Here is a 21,865-nt window from a genome sequence, read left to right on the forward strand (position 1 = left end):
GAACTCACAGGCCAACTCCTATTGACTTAAATGACTTAATACTTAATGAGGACCCTGAGAGGGCAGACAAGCCATGTAGGCATTAAGGTCTGTATCTATATGATAAATACTAGTGAAACCAACAGCCGAGAGGATACTGGGACCCCATGGAGGAATTTCCAGGAAAGACTACACAAGCATTAAAGTGCTCTTGCAAGATGACTCCAATTTCTCTCCCCCTCATCTTTCCTCTTTTTATTCCTTCCTAGGAATGAGGTAAAACCAGCACAGAACCTGCTAAACCCCTTCTCCAAGTAGGCCTGGCCTAAGACTGCTCAGAGAAGGCATAAGAAGGCAAGACATACTTTACTGGGTCTCACCAGTGATCCAGCTATCGCAGTATGGCTCCAGCAGTAGGAGACACTATTTCAGGAGAGCATGCAAACCTGGCCACTTTCCACAGTATATTCCTGAGGACTGCTCAGCATCAGTGGCCATTGGATTAGGGATGTTATACAGTACACTTCTGCTTCTTCCCTTTAGTGTTTGTTTATGAGCCTTTAGTCCATTATTTTTTCCATTCTCCTTTTGAGCCAATTAATACTGTTATTGCCCACAACCTTCTGCAGAAGCTTCCACTAGTTCACCATTCACTGTGTAAAGAAGTACTTTCTATTATTTTCATTAAACCGCTCTCTCCTTAGTTTGTGTGCCCTGCAGTTCTGTCATTGCATGATTTAACAAACAGCAGTTCTGCATCTGTTGTTTGCTTTCAACTGCCTTCACAATTTGGAAAACATCAGTCACATCCCCTCCTCCTTCAGAACTCTCTCTCCAAACTGGAAAGTCCCAGGCATTTTCATTTTTCCTGTTTTCCAGTCCTCCTTCTCTGTATCTTTTCTAACTATCCTTCTTGCAATACAGATACCAGACTATATCCAGTAGGCAAAATGTGTGTGCACCAAAGTTTTGCACAGTGGAAAAATCATGCTTTCTGATTTGTTCACAAGACAGCACTGAGACAGGACTGACATTATTCTGAATAAATATGCCTGACACCACCTCCAAGAAATTTATGTCATGGGCCTGTCAAAGCTCTCCTCCTCCTCTGTCTTCAATCTTTTCTTCACCCTCCTACTGCATGCTCACATTCCTCCAAGCCAAGTCCACACTGCTCTCCCATTTTTCTGCTACACCCCCACTTTCCATGGCTCCTTTTCCAACTGTAGATAAATGCAGGACCCTTCATGCACTGATTTACTATGCACAAAACACTGCTGAACATGCTATGAAAAAGATATGGGAAATCTGCACCACTGCCCCATCCCACAGTTAGCTATCAAGAGACATCTGCGTTTGTATTGCTGTTGGGGGCAGTTGTTACCATTTGTATAATGTAAAGAAACTCTTTTCACGTTTCTCTTCTTGACCTTGTGCTTTACCTTGTGTATGAAAGTTTGTAGGAGCCAAGCCCAGCTCCTGTGCTCAGGGCTGCTGAGACTAGATGCACTTCAGCATCTCTGCCACAGTGCTTGCACCTCCCACAACCTTGGCTTCAGTGCTGAACATCACCAACCAGATGAGTCAAAGCAGCACTGCTAGCCAGGAGAAGGGATGTAAGGGAGAATACGATCAAGCTCCACCTCTCCTTCCCCCTCATCTTTGCCTCTGCACAGAAAGTCCACTATTTTCACAGCCATTTTGCCAACACTGGAGAGAGGGTGCAGTTAAAAAAAGGTGCTAACCAGGGTGAAGCATGCAGGCACCACTTGTCTATTAAAAGGAAAGTTGTCAGGCAAGTGATTTAGTTTTCCACAGTGAGTAGCTTGGGAAGGGCTTTTCTTCAGGAAACAACTGAGCCATCTTTGCTAAGGCTGCATAGATTTTGCCTCTCCCCCTTGCCTATGCCTTTAGGTCACTGCCTGCCTTGTGCCTTTAGAGCTAGGGCTTCCCATGACACTCAAATCTGCTGTTGCTAAGGGTAATAGTTTTCACTGGTTCTTTCCAGAGGAACATGTATTCTGACATAATCTTAAGTAAAAATCACTAGGGGGATTAATCAAAGAAACCTAGTGTTGTTTTTGTTTTGCAGTGGAAACCTGTAAATCATATTTATCAGCAGTTTATATTCTAAACAAAGGGTCTGCTTTGGCTCATCATGAAATAACAGAATTCTGACATTGATTTGAGAATGATTAAACCCTACAAAAATACCTCAGCTGTCCTAAAAATAACTAGACTATAATCCCAGACACTTTCTGTATAATATTTAAAATAAAATGTTTCACAAATGAGCCTTGAGATCTTAAATTAATTTAAATTAATTAGAAATGCATAGCCCAGTGATTGTGTAACTTCATTGAAGGTACAGAGTTTATGACAATATGAGTGAAAAGAGAACATTTTCCAAACATTACCCACAAGCAGAAAAATTGTAATAAAAACATTCACTCTGTAAAGTAATACAAAATAAAATATTATCATCTGATCAGCTCAAGTAATGCTGATTTATATCTCTGAATCAAAATTTCTCTGTACAGTTGCAGTAATTTTACAAACTGATACTCAGTTGAACATATTTATAACACAAATCATACACTATGTACAAACCTAGTTCTCCAATGAACTCTTTGTTCAGCATGCTTCAACACAGAAGTAATTTACCAGTTTCTAGGACAGGATGCTAGCTTTCCCTTTAACTTAAATACTGAAATACTTATCAAAACATGAAAAAAAATCCATTTGCTATCACATGGTGGTGTTCTTAATTCACTTGCTTGTTACCATATGTTACAGAAGAATAGAACCAGTCACAAGAATAAATATCATTGCTTATTGTGAACACAGACTTATATTCATGTGATCACACTTTCAGCCTGAGTGCTTTTACAAGACTGTAGGATCCATTTATCTTTGCCTTTCTGAACACGTAGATCAAAATTGCAACTACAGGTACTGCTATTGCTGTTACACAGGAGAATGCAATAATCACTGGTATCATTTGATCTGGTTTTTCCAATCTTCCTGAAAATGGAGACAAAAGGAGAAAAAAAGTTCTGTAAAAACTAATTGAAACAGATACATGTATATTATTGTAAAAGCAGTGTTATTAATGACCTTCATTCAGAACACTATTTCTGCTTTCATGCACAAAGCACATTTCAAAACATTTTCCTTACGCTGTTTTCTTTAGTAACTCCATATTGCACACTTTAATCCCTAGCCATTATCTTGGTCTTGAATTTGCTATGCAAGTTCAAACCTATCTGATATCATCTAAATGAAGAATACCATGGAGTTCATGAAGAATACCAGAAGAATATCACGTATTTTACCCAGGAAACATGTGGGGACGTTTCTACCTCCTGGAAACAATGCTTCAGGAGAAGACTGTGTTTAAAAAGCCCAATTGTTAGATCTTTTTGTGAAACAGAACTTTCTCTGGATTAGTCTCTCTGTTCATACATGTGGACAGAAATGCAGCAAGGATCCACCTTTTTCTGGCTCTATCATTAAAGCTATCTCACCAACTCAGGTAAGAGAGACAATAACATCCACATTAAAAGGAGGTTAAATACAGCTTATTCTCACCAGCTGTCCTTTTATTTGGTTTGGTTTTTTTTGGTTTTTTTTTTTTTTTTTTTTTTGGTTAACTGTAGTATTGTTGTGCAAAGATCAGTCATGAGTTAGTTGTGCTCACCTTGTCACAAAATTCATTAGAAAATTTGAACAAAATAAGTTTAAGGCAATAGATCTACCTACCTACAACAGCTATCTCAATCACTTTGACGTTGTTTCCAACCTCATTGAAAACATCAAGCAAGTATCTGCCTGTATCATTTTTGGTGACATTGTAGAGTATAAAGGTTCCATTCACTGATGGGAGAATAATTTCTTTCTCCTGATGGACTTTTTTCAGGACCATCTGTGATGGTGGGTTACTGTATGTGCTACATGTAATAGTGACGTTTTCTCCTTCTTTAACATTTTCTGATGGATATATTAACACAGTAATGTTTTGGGGAGGAACTGAAATAAAATAAATGCAAGGTAGGATTTAGCAAAAAAAACAGAAGCAAAAAACTCATGAGGTATCACCAGCTTATACACACAAAGTACTAATCCAGTTAATGGATTCATTATAATATTTAAGCACGTAGCTTTAGACACTACTCTGTCACTAGCTATCCTTCATACACCGCAGTCAACAGCAGCTGACAGAAAGAACATTTTATGAGTTGATGGAGTATGGTGCTTATCTTTTACATTATATGGAGTTTTTCTTCTTTTCTTATTTTAAATTCACTGTTTATTCATCTGGGTTCATGAAAAGACACAGACCAACAGACCCAGAGGTTGATGTCCTCTTTCAACAGGAGATAAATAGAAAAGGCAAAGGAAGAAGTCCTAGAATAGTATTTTTTTCACTAGGTTCCACAATTTTACATCCTGTTTTCAAAGGTGGAAGTGGAACTATGAAAAATTTTGAGGCAGCAATTATTTTGCGCATCTGCTGTTTTGGACAGAAGTTTTCATTAGCACTAAGATCCTACCATTTATGACAAGAACCTGTGCAACTCACCTCAGGTTTTTTTAAAGACAATAAATTCTTAAAGGAACTGAAGATGTTATTCTGTCTGTCTACAACAAATCCTAATATTAACTCTGTACAGTAGTTATTTTAACTAGCCTTCAACATGAAGTACTATGTGCTGAGACTGCCCTCCCAGTTCATTAAGGATATGCATTTGTATGTTCCTGTGTCCTTTAGCTAAGCCTGTCTATGGTACATTGGCCATCTACTGTTTCAAGGGTTGTAATCCCATCACCTATTTTCTTTCACAAAGTACTCTGAACAGATGTAACATCGGCAGCTGTGCAAGAGATGGTAACACCTTTTCCTTGTATCACTGTATTTGAAGGGAATATTGCAAGCGTATTTTTTGGTGCAGCTACAAAAATAGCAAAGAATAAGGAAGAGACATGGACTAATGGCAGCAGTGATCCCTAAGCAATACACGGTTGCCATGCTATTAGCAGAAGCTGCACGGCTAAAGCAGAGAAGTTTTCTTAATACTGAAAATGTAACTTTGTTGTCATTGGACGTAGGTGGAGGAATCAGCATTTGGTATAGCTTAAATGCAGCTTGCGAGAACATGATACAGAGTTATAATTTAAAGGAGAGCCTGTAATACAGTCCCTCCACAGAGAAGTTTCAGTATGTACTTTCTCTTTGAATCTTTTGTATGCAGGTATCTGGATCCTCCCCTGAGACCGGTTTGGAAGAAAATAAAGGCACTGCATAGCTTCTTTGCCTCATGCATACATTTGCCAATTGGAAGGAGTGGTGGAAGCTCAACTGACATGAGAACTTTGCACAAACTATCTGTACTAATGCAGATTTCACCCTTCATTGTTTAAATCTTCCTAAATGACTTAATTACATTAGGGCCACTTTTTAACTCCATTGACATCAAAGACAGAATTCCCCCGTTCTTCACAGAATGAGATCAGGACCTAAAATACATAAAACAAAACACATATATTCTGTCTTGTTCTACTGACCTTGAACAAGTAATTTCACAGATTTTTCTTCTTTGCCAAATTGGTTATAAGCTTCACATTCATAAAGCTCCAGATCTTGACTTTTTATTTTCTGTATAGTTAAAGTTGCACCTTCAGAAATTTTCTCAGACTCCCCAGTGGCCTTTTTTTTCTTCCAAGAGATCACAGGAGCTGGATTACCAGAACTAGTACATTTCATCATCACAGTTTCTCCTTCTTTAACAGCAGTAGCAGGGATAACAGAGATCGTTGTATTCTTTGGTCCATCTGAAAGGAAAAATCCTGTAGTTAACAACATTGGATTTTTTTAGAGATGGATTCAACATGTCCTACTGCATGCCAGGCTGTTGGCCTCCCAAAGTTAATTTCTTTGTCATTCTCAGAATAAATAAAGCACACGGTATCAGAACTTCCATACAAACTCTCTGTAGCCTATACGTACTAACCAAGTACTTCTAACCAAGAATGTTAAGAGGATAGATCAGTTTCTTGCTCATTCAGATCCTGACTTAAGACTGCCATTACATTCAATATTTCATGTCTTTGTTTTGCTCATCAGCACTGCTTCTTTCTTTGAGGAATAGCAGAGGACTACGCTGATTTTTTTTGTACTCACAGGGTTTTTGTTTAGTTTGATAGTTACATTTGTCACTAATTAACTAATTATTTTTAAATGATTGGGAAAACATTCCACATACTTACATTCCACATTAAGTGTTATTTCACTTTTACTTTTCCCAAACTTATTTTCTGCTACACATTCATAGTCTCCTCCATTTAGGAACGTCACAGATGGAAGGAGAATTCTCCCCTCACTGTAAGGCCCCATGTCTGCATTGTCAGATTTTCTTCTTAAAATAATCTTGGGAGGAGGGTTACTCTCAGCAGAACATTGTATGGAAACATTTTCTCCTTCTTGAACGGTTGTAGAAGGTTCAACAGAGAGTTCTGCAATGTTTGGAGCACCTGCATGACAAAAGAAAAGGCTGTTATATTAATGCAAAAGTACTAAAGACGGAGAGGGTTTTAAGAAAGCAGGGATTGCTTGCCCAAGGATCTGTTCATTTGGGTTTTGCTTCCATCTGAGACTTTCGGCTCTATTGAAACAGTAGTAGCAGTAGTAGTAATAATAATAATTTAAAGAAAAAGTCCTAAATAGTTTTACTATTAAATGACTACTAAATTTACTACTAATGACTAAAACTACGAGCTCAAAGAAGAAGATGACGTCCCTGTGAAATTGTTATGTACATTAGCACTTCATGGTCCATGAAATAACAGTGTTCCTCACATCACCACTTTCTCAGAATCTTTTATCACTTTGAGTATGTATGCATGTACAACAGCAGTACAGAGACAATTAGCTGAAATTTAAGGATAGAAATGAAAAGCACAGCCCATGAAGAGCAGCAGTAAATTGAAAGCTAAATCCTGAATACATAACAAGGAAGGCCCCATAATTTCCTAATTTTCAGTGCTTCAGCATCCTCCATCTTAACAGGCAGCTGCCAATTGGGTATTGGATAATACAAGTTAAATTCAAGCAGACTTGTACCTTGTATAACAATGTCCACAGTTGCTTTTTCTGTTATATTAGTTACTGGATTAATTACTTCACAGATGTACAGTCCTGAATCAGTGAAACGAGCATGGGGAATAGAAAGGACATTGTTTTCTATCAGATGCTGAATGCTTTCATCAGCCAGATGTTTTCTCCAAATTATTTGTGGGGGTGGATTACTCTCAGTCACACAAGTGAGTTTTAGGGGATCTCCTTCCATTGACAAGTTGCCTGGAGATGCACTAATGATAGTATTTTGTGGACCAACTGTAAGAGAAGAAAAGACAGATAAGGTCAGTAAGTTAATGAAGAATGACATGCACATCTTTAGCACTAGCTTCTTTAGAGGTACATTTCACTCAATACCAAGAACAAATGAATAATGTGTATTCACAGTGGAACAATTGTTCCAGACTTGATAAGACATTTAGTTTGCAGCTTTGAAAGCTAAGCTAGACAAAATGTGTATTTTTTTTTTTCCCAACTCTTACATTTGTCTCCCTATTGTTTAGGACTATAAACTTGGAACTGCTAAGCATACAATGACAATTTTAAAAACAATTGTTTATCTGTATGCTGCCATTTTTCTTCCGATCTTTACTTTCTGACTAAGTACCACTGTCCAAAGAAAGAGAGTGAGAGAAGAGTTACTAAAGCATTGCCTGAATTCTGTCATGAACAACAGTGGGTATTTAATGACTCAGTGACTGTTACTGAATACAACAGAATTCAACCGAATACAATAGATTATCTACATAAATAACAAAGATAAGAAGCACAGATCATAAATGATTTATAGCACACACTTTGTAAACCCATTCCATGAAACTTAACATTAAACAGTACTTGGTGTGAAAGCCCTAGAATAAAAATACTTACAGTTTGCATTCAATTTCTGAGAAGTTACTCTTTCTTTGGGTTCAAAGCCCGTAGTAGTAGAGATTGATAACTTGGCCACACAGGTAATGTCTTTCCCAATATCTTCAGCTGTAGGATTAAATGAATATGTCACAGTTTTGGTCTCTGTATTTGTGCTTTCATCTTCATAAAACTCTTTCTCATGAAGAACATGTTCCTCTTTCTTTAGGAGTACTTCCAGGCGATGAGAAGGATACACATCAGGAATTTTACAGATGACAGTGACTGGTTCGCCAGCAACCAAGGATGGGCTGATCTCAATGATAGGATCACTGGGGAAAGCTGAAAGAATAAAATCCATTTCTTTAGTCTAGTAGAGATAAGCTCTAGGGTCAACATAAGAGCAAGATCCAGACATCAAACATCTTGAGCTTAGAGGCATTCAGAACATGATGTTATATCAACTTTATTACAAGAGATATCTTGATAGGAAGACATACAGGTCTTTCATAAGCAGTTCATACATTAACAGGAATTATATTTGTACAATTGTTGAAATATGATCACAAATTATCTAATAAGATCCAGCAAGGCACCTAGGCAGTGATAACAGCTGCCTAAATATGGGCATCCAGAGCAATCTATACACTGGTGGTATCCCGTTTTCTGTGCTGGCAGGTTTAGACATCTGAGTCATTTCCCTGCAAACTGCAAAGGCTTTGATTTTTTTTTTTTCCCCCAGCTCTATGAATGTTTTTGGGAGTCTATGTTTTAGCTTTCAAGTATTACCAAGAATAAGAATAAATAAGACCAGTACGTACTACCTTCAGTGCAGAAAGCTAAGAAGAAAGGAGCTGAGAAAGAGTCTTGAACAGAGAGATAAAGGAATCTTTCAAGGAAATATATGCTGAGCTATAGTAGACTCACTATTCTAGCATTATCAGTTAACTACCAATTACGATATCTAAAAACAGTTATGGATTTTTCTGTGAATGTGTACTACTTAAAGAGAATTTTACATTTTTACTTACAGTAAGGTTCAACTTTGATACTCTTCTCTTTTTTCCCTTTCTCACCACAGGAGACAGTACACAGATAATCATGAGAATTCACAATACTAACTGGATTCATAGTCAAGGTAGAGTATGTTATATAATTGTTCACTGTTCCTCCAAGGGGGTTGTCCATCTGGGTTCTCCAGGAAAAACTTGGTGATGCACAGCCAGTAGCATTGCATGTGAGTATGAGTGTTTCTCCAATCTGCACAATGATTCTGTTAGCAGGTATAATCTCCATTTCGAAAGCTTTAACTACAATAGGGAGAACATACATAAACTCATCAGCATTCTCAGCTTTTATTTTCCCATTTCTTCTCATGTTCTACTGTGACATGAGGCCATTACTTTGCAAGTTTACAGTTGTGTGGAGGTTAAACTAATAAAGCTCATGCAGTGGCTTACATCTCCAAAATACCCCATAAACATTGCTATTTTTGTCAAATACAGACTCAGATGACTTTAACAGACAGTTCTCACCTATAAAATGGCATAAACGCAATGCTGTCAGTGAAAATAAATGCACTAGATCTGGTTTGAAAACTTTGTAATAACTGAGGGGAGGGGTGGTAAGTAAGACAGCAAGGACAACTCCAGAATCACTTTCAACAGGACATTTAATACTAAACTTGACTGATACTGTCAGGGGTGACAGTAAAAATCAAACATGCAGTGATATACTGCAGTTGTCTCCTGGACTGTCTTTTATCAAGAAGATCTTTTCTTATCATATAAGAAAATGACTGTGTCATTGCAGAGCACAGAAAAGCTCAAAGTAAATGTCAAAAAAAAGTTTCCTGACATTTTGACAGAACTACTTCACTGACAGGTGTATTCACTGAAAGGTAAAAGCAACTGGAACAAAGAGAAATAAAGATCAAACAGTAAATTGTAGGTCAGTTTACACTTAACAAAATTAAAAACAAATAAAGCAAACATCCCCCACCCCCTCCCAACTTACCAGTCGTTAACACATACAAAACTGTTAGCACAGCCTGGCTTGTTCTTCCCATCTGTTCTAACGTTTGCAATTACTGTTACTAGGTAAAGAAAGTAAATTCAAAAGCCTTGCTTTGTATTTTCTGTGAAGAAGCACAGTGAGATCCTGCTGCTCTGCAACAGTTTATTAGAATAGCTCCAGTGTGCTCTTTATAAAGGCTCTCCTCGAGGTGGAGTGGGAAATCCCTGGACGGGGAAATCCAGAGCAGGGAGGAAGAAATCCATGCCGGGTTGTGCCGGGGGGCTCAGCGCCCTCTGCTGCTTTTTTTTAAATACAGAATTTAAAGCCCGCGGAAACAATAATACTAACACCTATAATGCAGTGCCTGCTAGACTTAAAAAGACCAAGTCAAGATCTGATCCTGCAAACAACTGATAAAATGAAAGAATGTGGGTAATTCCAAGCAACTGAATGGCACCCTATCTCAGATGGAAAAGTTACTGAAGTTTGCTTTCAGTGAAAATATTTTTATAGGGCTGTCTTGAAAATACTTCTAACTGCTCAATTCTGTAAATAACTTTATTTAACTCAGTAGTGCCTTTGAAAACTGTGCTACTAGTTTAAGAAGTGACGTTACTCACATCCCTAGGTATTTCTGATCCCTAAAAATGAAGAAATAAGTCAGATAACAGAAGTCTTGAGATCCGACTCAATAAGCTTGCATCAGGCTCATCCTATTTGGATGAGTTGAATGAACTAATTTTCCCAATGCCACTTTAAAAAGTCCCTCTTTCAAGATGCTACTGCTTTGCATTACAGTACTGATATGCTTCTCAGACCTCTTATGTCCTGTTTATGTATAATTGATAGCAATTGATAATACAACTCTGGGACTATTTTCAGCATTCCGTTTCCAGTGGGTATATGAATCCAGTTTAGATTATTTCTGAGGACAGCTATTACTGGCTAATACAGTGACAATGTTATGAAAAAAATAAAATAACATTTTCAGTGTTTAATTTTCAATTGGGAAATGCTATGAATGCAAAGAATGGATAAAGGTTTCCAAATTTTGATTGTTTATTTATTCAACTACTTAAGTAGTTCATATTGGTCAATTATGAATCACTAAATGAAAGCAGGAAGAAATTAAAAACAAAACATGTATGTTTTTAAAATGACTCTGGCAAATCGTTTGGTATGTAATAGTTTGGTCATCTGATGTCTGTGAAATATTGTCATTATATAGTATATTTTATAAACAGCACAGATTCAAATATCTAGTAAATGAGTAATAACTTGGAGAAATAAAGTCTGAAATAACAATGCTGTAAATGCTAAAGAAATTTAATTATTGAAATAGTTAATAGTTAATAACCTAATGCTAGCTCCAAAATACCATGTTCAGGTATTTTCCCACTGGCCTATAGGCAGCATATCTTCTTCAGAAACTGTTTTTATCTGCTTTTTCCTTGTCTGCAGCTGCCCCTACGTTTGCATCCTCATCAAAGAATAGCTGGACAGTATGAGCTGCTACAGAAACACACTAGGTAAAATAAGAAGCATCCACCACTTTTTTCATACACTTATCATAAACTTATAAAGGGATGTAATGATCGTGGAAAGATAAAATTGTGATCTCAGGTAGAAAGTATGACTTCAAAATAATAATTAATAATAACAACAATATTCAGAAATATGAAAAAACTAAACAAGACAACCCAAGAATTACCCAGAAGACAATAAAACATGGAAATCTGAAGCACCTGCAATGCTTAATCGAAAGTCACTAAAGCTGTAATTCACTGAAACTGCCACAGTGGATTCTCCCCTTATATATTATTTTTATTATCATCACCATTGTTTTTATTAGAGGAGGAGGAAGAGGAGGAAGAAAAACCAATTCTCATAAGTCTCAGGAAATGCAGAATTCTGGAAATACTGTTACCAAATCCAGAAATCCAAAATCTATCCAGGGTAGTAAATAAATACTTTTTAATCATAGGCAGAGAGAAACAAGAAGTGAAACTCTTCTGCCTTGACTGCTTAAACAATCGTAGGCTAAACTGAAGAAAAGGCAAAATTTCCCTATTTCTGGGAAATCAGCTTCTAGACACAAAAAGATAAAATCACAAGAGTGCATATCCGTATGCTGGAAAAATCCTAATCAAGTCCTCCATCAGATAACATGAAATAGGAAATAACTCTGACCCAGCTCTCAGTAAATTAAACTGGACAGCTGCCATTAACTTTACTGGAATTGGATCTTACCAGAGGGACTACTATACTGAATGATACTACTACTGAATTCAGACAGCATAGGTAAGAGGAGGGTTAGCCAACAAATATTATTAAAGGAAGTACAGATCTGCCAAGAAATTTAAAAAAATCTTAAAACTTGCTCTTTACCCAACTTCAGATGTGAGCCTTCTATATATTTTAAAAAGAACGTGTATTTTACTGCTGCTCCTACTACCCACAGCATCAACCTGCAAATAGGAAAATGGATATCAAGTCTGCTTATTTTCAGAACTGGTTGGTCTGAAAAGAAGTAGAGATCAGCTGATGAGTTTTAGCAGTTGACCTCAAGAGTTCAGATAATCTAGTGTTTTATTGAAATCACACAGAGGAGGATGTTGGGCATAAAAATAGAGGATGCATCTAGATTCACAGTGAGATCAAGTATTATAGGATCAACTGGAAGAAATCCTGACACATGCAGAGTGTAATGAAGACTGGAGTGAAACAAGTATTAAAAAAATATTACTAAAGGCAAAAGAGATTAAAAGAATTAAGCACTGGGATGTAAATATGCATTTTCCAATACATCTAGTAATCAAAAGAGACTTCTCTTGGGCTTTGATGGACAAACAAAGATAAAACAATTGTGTGTCTCAGAAGGGAGTTAGGAAATACTGAGCACATCATTTTTGGCCTGACATCAGAAAATACAAATGTCCTTCATGAAACTGAAACTTACTTCAGCCTTTTCTGGAATTTAAGAAAGAAAACCATTTCAGAACTGTGTTATGCATTTGCTTTAACTCATACTTCTACAACCCTACTAAATACCTATATGATGAACTTCAATTAATGTCCTCTAGGCAAAAGAGATAACAAATTCTTGATACCTTAAAAAATTACTTGAACAAAATGCACATTATCCAACATGTTAGTTATCCAACATTTCTAACCCTCTTCCCACATCTTTAATGTACTGCACTGTCTCATGGAGGCTGTTAGGGGAAAGCTGAAAGGCTAAACCTCATGCAGAATTTCGTCTCTTAAAACCTTCACCACTGGTTTTGTGATTTATGGCCAAGGACCTATGGAGAAGGCGGCTAATCCTTCTCTTTTGGCAGAGGAGATTTTTTTTTTTTTTTTTTTTAAAAAAAAAAGGTAGAAGGAAACTCATCGAATTTGACATCCTGTTTCCTGTGTCAGCAATAACACGGCATTTCATCCCACTATCTGCATCTAGAGACACCATTTGGGATTTCTGCTAAAACTACCCAGTGCTGGAATAATAACTTCTATACAGGGCCCCAACACAGAAACATATGCAACATGTTTATTACTAAGAATCTTTGTGTCCCATCAGCTTGAGAGGGCAGAATCCTTCAGTGGAAGGCATGGCATTAAAGTGAAAAGATGCAGATAGGTCTGACACAACAATTCTTCAGCCTCAGATCATAGAGGTATTACAGTAAGCTCATACTTAGGTCCCCTATTCAAACCGCAGCCCTCAACTCACCTCATGAAAGATCTCCTTGGGTCGTGCACTGGACACCTGAGTATAAGAAAGCTTCTTACAGAGTTTCTGATGCTTTATGGAAGCAGCTGGGATGAAGAGCTTTCACTCTACACAAAGAGTGTCTGATACCTCCACAGTATGATCATGCCCAAAGAATAAAAGCAAGAGGAATGTGCTGTAAATCAAATGAGAACTATTCTTGGAGGTAAAACATACCTGCATCAACAAAGAAATGCCCTTCAGGCACCACATCCAAGGCAACACCTTTAATATGGTTATATCTTAATCAAGTAACTGAAAAAACCCATGAACCTGGAGGACAGGTATGAATACTGTTGACTATATGGCTTATACAGCAGATAATGATCTGCCAGCCTCAAAATCTTCAATTCTCAGCAACCTCAACAGCCTGCTATATAGGTTATATAATGTCTTTCCTTCCTCAGTGCCTACTGTTTTTTTGGTTCCCTGGCCCTTAAGGAGGGTTTCCTTAACTCCCTCCACCTTCTTTCTCATCACCTGACAATAATACAACCTCTGTATAGCCCCCAAGAGGGGGAGGAGAGCATCACTGACTCCCTGTAATTTTCATCTCCGGATGGGAAGGATGAGATCTACATGCAGATCTATTTAAAGGGTTGTGTCTGTTTCAGGAATTGTAACTTTGTTCCTAGCTACAAAAAGAACACCAACGCATTACCCTGTAACCCACATCACACCTTACAATTGCACTCCACATCTAACTTGTCAGCTATTAAAAAAAGGGAAAAAAGAAACAACTTAAGAAAGTTTTATCACCTGCTTCTTTCCTTTTTCTGGAATTTCTGAAATACTCTATATAAAAATAAGTGCATCTACTTCCTCCATTATCTTTCTCAGGCATCAGCTCCCCAACTAAACATTTCCCGTTGGTTAGTCTGAAGGCATCCAGAAGAGATGCCAGATAAAATAATACAGAAGTATGATAACTTGCATAGACTACAAAATAGCTAATTTCTTATTTTCCTCTATTCAGAGGCATTGTCTATTTCACTTCACAGAAGGAACAAGAAGTTCATCTAAAAAACAAATAGAAGCCACTAGAGAAAAAAGTCCCTACTTTTCATCTTCGTCTCTTGTTGCTGGCAAAAAACAAGCTGTGGAAATTCCAAATCTTATTTCTAAAAAAAAGAAAGTATGATTTTAGTGATGGTGGATCTAAAAGTGAAACTGTTGAACAGCCTTTAAATCCAGATACTTAGAGTGTCAAGTACTGTACTGTAAGTCAAAGTATTAGTTTGGATAGCTGAGGTTCTATTGTCTTCATAGTGACATATGTAAAAAAAAGTTTCCCTTCTGAAATATTCTCCAGTGTATACCAAGAGCCAAATTCAAATATGAGCCTTGGAGTATTCAAAATCTCTTGAGGAATTTTGAAGTGAGAGTTCAGACTTACTTTTATTTTGAGCCAAATATACTGAGACATGTCAAAGTCATTTGTTCTCACTGGAATTATATATTTTCACACAAAACTCATTCAAAATGGTCAGAGTAAAAAAGTAAAGTGGGATTGGGGTCAAAGTGCAGATGCTGGCTAGGACCTGGGATATGGCAAGATAAAGTCACCTGAAAACATTTAACAAGGAATAAGACCAAGTTACCTAATTCCCCCAACACTCCACATGAAATTCCAATATCACTGAATATCGTTATGTACCTCATTAAGGCCAGCATTGCACATGATCGGATGAAGTTAATCAAGAAAAGGGTGTAGAACCTTTTGATGAAGCTTTGTTATTACTCACCAGCTCTCCAAGGCACCTGTGGATCCTTGACTATGGGAAAATGGAGATCAGTCACTTTCCTGTTTCCTACCTCCTTCCTGCTCTTCAGTCACGAAGTACATGTATGTTCCTATGGACCCAGAAAGACAAAGGGGAATGATGAGAGGAAGGCCTGTAACAGACCATTCCAGCTGGAACAAATGCAGAACTTGGATTCTCCTAGGCTACTGATAACTGCACTGCTACTAACTGATTACCCTTCAACTTTTTTATCACAGAATATATACTTTATTCTCTTACAATGGTTCATATTCTGAAAAGCTGTGTTCAGCTGTATAGATTATTTTTGCTGCACTGCATTATATAAATTTTATCTTTGTAGTCCCACAGTGGACTGGCTCACTAACAGGTAGAAATAGTACACAGATATCAGAAAGGAATTAACATTGCATGATTCAAGAATCATAATTTCAAAATCTTCCATATGGGTGAGGATTACAGGGATTGCTCAATTTTTACTTTTAAAGACACATGTGGAAATCTTTCTTTTATCTAGATATTGTCACTTTTCCCTCTCTGGAAGTGGACTGAAATTTCTAAAGAAAATGACCCTCCAAATAGAAACAAGAAGGAATGAACTGATTTTTACTTCCATTAAGACAAAATGACAAGTATCCAAGAGAAAGCATTTTGCAGTAGTGTTTGTGTGTGTGTACATATACTAATAAACTGAGTGAAACTTAAAGCCAGCCACAACTCTGTTAAGGATCTGACACCTTTCATTCATCTCTTGAACGTGTTCTACCTTAAATCAACAGCATGTTATTTTGTTACTTAGACTGTTTCTCTCATTTTTTCCCCACAGATTTAAGTATCATCTTAACTATTTGCTCTGTTAACACTTTCATGGAAGCAATATGCTAGTGTAGGAGTAGCTAAGTGATAAAAACCATGGGCAGCTGAGTTTTTCTAGACAAGCAAGGGTAAGAAACGTGTGAGTTGCTGGCATTTATTTCCCCTTTCAAGCCAATTACTTGGCTAGGCATCAAAGCCCCAATCCTTGTCGTCTGATATAGACAACTGAGCAAGAACAACTTTCATAGTTGTGTCACCCTCTATCATAGACCATGTTACTCTCTAGTGATAAGAGAGGCAACTTAAGAAATGTGACACGTGCTTGAAATTGCTGTCAGGCAGGATAAAGGTCTGTGCTGAATTAGCTTGAAAAATGTTTGACTTTCAACATTCCTATGCTTCTTAGCCAAGGATCCCTCCTGAAATTTCCCAAAATTTTATGTGAATACCAATTCATAAGGAACAGATAGTTTAATGACCCTTTTGGTTAGATAAATTTTGCCTCTACTGACTTAATTTCTGACTATAATTATCTCCACACTGTGAGGAACAGGTATTAGTATCTCTCTTTAAACAGCTCAGCTCCAGACAGATGCTCTACCTATATGGTTTTCTGGCCACGGTTCTCTCCCTGCTGAATGAATTCACTACTGACTGGGTCAGACGACCATGCAGCTACTTCCAGGGCTTTCATTTGGAAGCTGGGACATCCTAATGGGAAACAAAACATTTCTGTGCAGCCCACAGTTTCTAAAAGATAAGGAAGACATGTAAATGTTGCATATGAAGTGCTGAATCCTTTTGTTGATCAAGGATCACATACAGTTAAGTTCTGGTAGGCTCATGAGTTTGAGAATAATCTTCTGCAAAGTCTTTCTGTATTCAGGATATCAAGTAGCATGTGACTTGGTATCTGCAAGACCATCAGGATCAAAGCACAGGAATTTCCAGGAGCATGTTGAAGGGCAAATTCATCAAGATGTTGAGCAAATTATCTTACATGCAGTTTCCTAGATTATTTGAATGAATACAATATAATTAATTCTGTATTATTGATCTAAAGTGTTTGATATAAAACTATCACAGTCTTTAAATGATTTATTAGTAAATTCTATTACACTGATTCATCTGATATGGTGCCAAGACCCAACTGCTGACTTTGCTTTTCTTCCACTTTCAGGTGTTTTGTGCCACGACTGTATTGAGTTTTGTAGCATGAAGAGATGTTCATTCTACCTCTAAGGTCAGCATATGGATCCTGCTGTATCTTATGGCTTCAGAATATGTACACAGCAAATATATTCTATTAACAATTTAGGATCTCAGACAATTTAAGAAAAAATGTTTCCCTTTATCCTGCATATTGTATTCATTAATGGGAATGTTCTTTATTTATTTATATATGCAATTTATTAATTGGAAAATTAATAAATAAAATTTATTTTAAATGATGACTAGAAGGCTTTCACATTTAATATAAAGGAGGAAAATTTTTCATGTGGAGTTTATAATATAGAATGATTACAAGAATGAACAGAAATTTATCATGAGGTTGAAAAGTAAGCAGTGTGTTAAAAATCTGTAACTACCCAGGGGGAAAGCAATAATTAAATTAATCTGCACTATTTACTAGTGCCTTCTAGATCATCATATCACTCTTTTAATAGAAGTGACAACACTGCTTTCTAAGTTATCAAAAAGATTGGACAGTACAGTTGAAAAAGACTATTACTTTAGACTAAAGCTGCAGATTATTATAAAGATGAATAAATGATGAGTTGACAATTTTGTATAGCATTCTTTGTGAAGTTAGTTTCATTTCTGTGAATTATCTGTAAACTTACCCTGAACTTTTATTTTCTTACTCTTCCTTATAAAATTTAATGTTTTAATGAATGCATTTCATACTACGTTATTCATCAATTTTCTTCAGGATTTGTATTGTACAATATGCTATTTAAGATTCACTTTATCCTTCTGATCCTTTTTTAGATGACCAAAACTCAGACAATCAAGTTCAGTGTTTTGACTGACACAATTATCTACTGGGCTTGACTGGGAATAGCACTTTTCTGGCACATAGTTATAAAGAAAACCATTGTGAATAACTGGAAATCCTGGCAGGATCTAATTAGAAGAAATAGGACATAAAACCAAGCAAGAAGTCATCTGTATTTTCTTGGTAATCTCATAATAACCAAGTTCTATCAGTTGTAACAATTTCATAGCTACTCTTTAAGGTCACTGAAGGTGAAATGCTATGGAAGCCTAACCTGATATGTGATAGAGAACTTCCAGTTTTATCTTGGATGTAATTGCTCGCTGTGTCTCAAAAGAGAAATGTCTACATTATTCAGAGAGCTCTCTCAAGTACATGGAATGTCAAGAGCCTGGAGTGAAAGCGAGTATAGCCTGCATTGTCACATCTGGGTTTACAACACACAGAAGTGTTCAGTAACATTGAGAGCAGCTTTGTGCTTCCCAAATGAATATATAGTAAGTGCCCAAGAGCCCAAGGCAGCTTTAAAAATCTTGCTGTTAAAGAGTTATGAAATCTGTCAATGCAATTAGTGCTTTACACAGAGATAAATTTCACAGGCTCTTCTCTGAGAAATTTACTACTCAACAGAGAAATTTACTACTCAGTGTATGCATGAATGCCACACTGCCACGAACTCCTTCGTAAAATATCCAAGATCCAATTAGTGAGAGGCTATTTGAAAGAGTAGTAAAACAAATTCTGATAAACACCGTAAGTCCTTCTTACTTTAAAACTTAAATCTTTCCTGACAAACCCCAGCTTCTGCTAAGGAATCACTTACAGTTGCTTCACAAAACACTATAAATAATGCAGATAGATAAAAGAACAAAAAACAGATAAAAACTGGAAAACCAGAAATGGATATTAAGGAAAAAGCTCTTCTGGAAACATTAAATAATCTTAAGTCTTCAGTATCTTGCACAATCTAGGAAAAATGTTTTGTCTTCGCAGGTAGTTCAAACTGAAGGACAAATGGTGCTACCATGTACAGTTCAAATAAAAGTAAGTATTACAGAGAATATTCTTATTCTCTTATTCTTATTTTCATGTATTATAAGACAAATGATGAGTTTTGGGTTGGAGGTTACACTTTTTATCTTCTTTTGCCAAAAGGAACCTTTTTCATCCATATATTCTGCTGCTGCTGTTTCTCCCTTGTATCTAGAACTATTTGCTTGTGATCTTCTCCATCACATATTAAAAGAAATGCAAATCTGCACCAAAACTTTTGGCATAAAGGTCTACTTTTGTAAGAGAAAGAGTTTTTTTTCCAGTTAACTCAATATTCCTCTGAATCTTTCTAAGAATCATAGGAAGTAGGCCAGAGGATAGCTAGTACCCCAGATCTTATTCTTCCTCCCTCATGTACAATATTTCTGAATCCAAATCCTGTTTGAATGTTTTCATCAGTGTAGTTTTTATAAAGAGAGAGAGTTGGCATTATCCAGATTTGACACACCACTGAGGTTTTAGTTTATGAAGCATAGATTTTTATCAGAATATATAAATACCTGCAGTGGATCAGTCAGAATTTTATCGAGCCAGAATCCCATCTCTGACACTGGCCAAAAGCAGATGAGAAGATGAAAGCTTGAGAATGGGGGAAGCACAAGTGATACAGATGCTTACACAGGGACTCAGAGAGAGATGGTCTCTATGCATTCAGTCTGTGTTTTTGAGAGTGTAATTCAATACAAGAAAAATCCTATGAGCAAATAGAAAGAAATTTGAGAAATGTCTAAGAGATTTGGAAATACGAGTCTACCAACATGTATTCCTAAAGCTTGTAGCCTTTGAAAATCTTATCCTAAACAGTGTAGAAAAATAGAAATTAATAGTACTAATTAACACTAGTTCGCTTAGAACTCTGGAATCACCTGCTGTGCTCTGACACTCTAAAAGCAACTCTGCTGCTTTATACAGATCTTGTCTGCACTACTACTGGAAAAATCTCTTTTCTTCCATGCAACTGCAAAACAACCTCAGTCATTCCTGAATCCAGAATGCTACTGAACTTTACCAGATGAGCTCTTCTGAACATCCCAATTCTGCACAGGGACTCTGCCAAACTTTTGCACTGCAAAACAACTGTTGCTGTCTGCTAGCTGCTGCTAATGCGTTACTCCCAGGCCATCTCACAGTCCTGTTAGCACCTTTTGGCTGCCTCTACTGTGTAGCAGCTTCTCCATTCACTGACTTTGCACTACATGCTGTTACAAAGCTGACTGTTGGCATCTACCTCTAAAGGTAAATTTTCCCTAAGTTAATCATGTCACCTTCTTACTTAGGTTTTCATCCTGGCCTAATCTAAAACCAATGGGCTCAAATAGAGAATCTTCTAGAGATAGTATTAGATGGTGCATTGTCCCCTTCAGCTGCATAATGACTTACTAATTGATTTCTTAATAGTGAAAGGATCACATTTATTATCACTAAAAACTGGAATGACTGAAAGACTGAAGAGCTACTTTGCTGACAAGGATCTGTGTAACTGCAGTCATGAAGAACAAGATTCTTATGTACTTTATACTCATGCTATGAGGGGCCACTCAGCCCAAGGCTCAAGCACAAAGTAAAGCTGTAGTTCACAAGGCTGTCTTTGCCATAGTACAAAAGTTTGCAAATTTTATCACAAAAAACAAACATCTTTATCTAAAGAGTGAAAGTGGGCTTTGCAACACAACTTGAAAATTTATATCAAAACTGATTTCAAAATACAAAAAACTTTCAAAGGAAACATACGAAATAGTAAATCTCTAATGCATATAGTCAAAATCACTTTATTTTTTGATGTGTTTCTTCCCATTCTCCTCTTGGGAGAAAATTGGCATTTACTATTTTAGTAGCATCTATTATCACTCTTTAAACATTTCTCAATTTTAGCAGAAAAATCTCTACCTTCTCCAGATACACCATAGATGAAACCTTTCTATGGCTTCAGTCCTTTTCAAAATCCCAATGTCACACAGAGGATAAAGAAAGAAACAGGATATCCAAGTAAAATATACAAAAATAGGAAGAAGTTTGTTTATGAAATGGCAACCAGAGTCCTGACATATACAATATTCTCACTGTTTTTTCCTTTGCCATAAGTTTTCTGACCCTTCTGTTTTGTTTTTTTTCTGGTTGATTTATTCATCAGCTTTTTCTATCACTATGGCAAAGGCAAATATCCTTTGGAAGGAAGACCATCTTCCCTCCTCCACGTTTCCTCCAGGACAGAGAAAAAAGAACATCGATTTATTATCCTGACAAAGTTAGCCACCTGGAACGGAGAGACCCATCATTCTCAGGCCAGAAGTGCAAGATTATATTGTACTCTGGCAAAATCTGCCTGAGAAACAGATCATCTGCCACATCATCAGCATTTACTGTTTGTCCACCGTCTAACTTACAGGGATAGTCAACAGTGGGTGCTTCAGCAGAAGATGAAGACTGCACATAACAGACCAAGTTCATCATGCAGGGCTTTAAATAATTTCCTTATTTGCACA

General features: G+C 36.8%; 1 protein-coding gene across 3 annotated transcripts; it reads right to left on the reverse strand.

The window, feature by feature from the left end:
• Positions 1 to 2,276: 2,276 nt before the first annotated feature.
• Positions 2,277 to 10,127, reverse strand: VCAM1 (vascular cell adhesion molecule 1). 3 transcript variants are annotated; one of them, XM_074833251.1, is made up of 8 exons: positions 9,980 to 10,127; positions 8,995 to 9,273; positions 7,985 to 8,305; positions 7,100 to 7,372; positions 6,247 to 6,510; positions 5,545 to 5,811; positions 3,742 to 4,008; positions 2,277 to 3,003 (listed from the first exon to the last, which is right to left on the reverse strand). In XM_074833251.1, the coding sequence occupies exons 1-8, from the start codon at positions 10,029 to 10,031 to the stop codon at positions 2,843 to 2,845; spliced, it is 1,884 nt and encodes a 627-aa protein (XP_074689352.1). In that variant the 5' UTR covers positions 10,032 to 10,127; the 3' UTR covers positions 2,277 to 2,842. The 3 variants fall into 3 exon arrangements, with proteins under 3 accessions (XP_074689352.1, XP_074689353.1, XP_074689351.1); XM_074833252.1 differs by lacking the exon at positions 3,742 to 4,008; XM_074833250.1 differs by lacking the exon at positions 9,980 to 10,127 and having other exon boundaries at positions 8,995 to 9,340.
• Between the last annotated feature and the right edge of the window lie 11,738 nt (positions 10,128 to 21,865).

Source organism: Strix aluco, chromosome 8, assembly GCF_031877795.1.
Source record: "Strix aluco isolate bStrAlu1 chromosome 8, bStrAlu1.hap1, whole genome shotgun sequence".
NCBI classification, from domain to species: domain Eukaryota; kingdom Metazoa; phylum Chordata; class Aves; order Strigiformes; family Strigidae; genus Strix; species Strix aluco.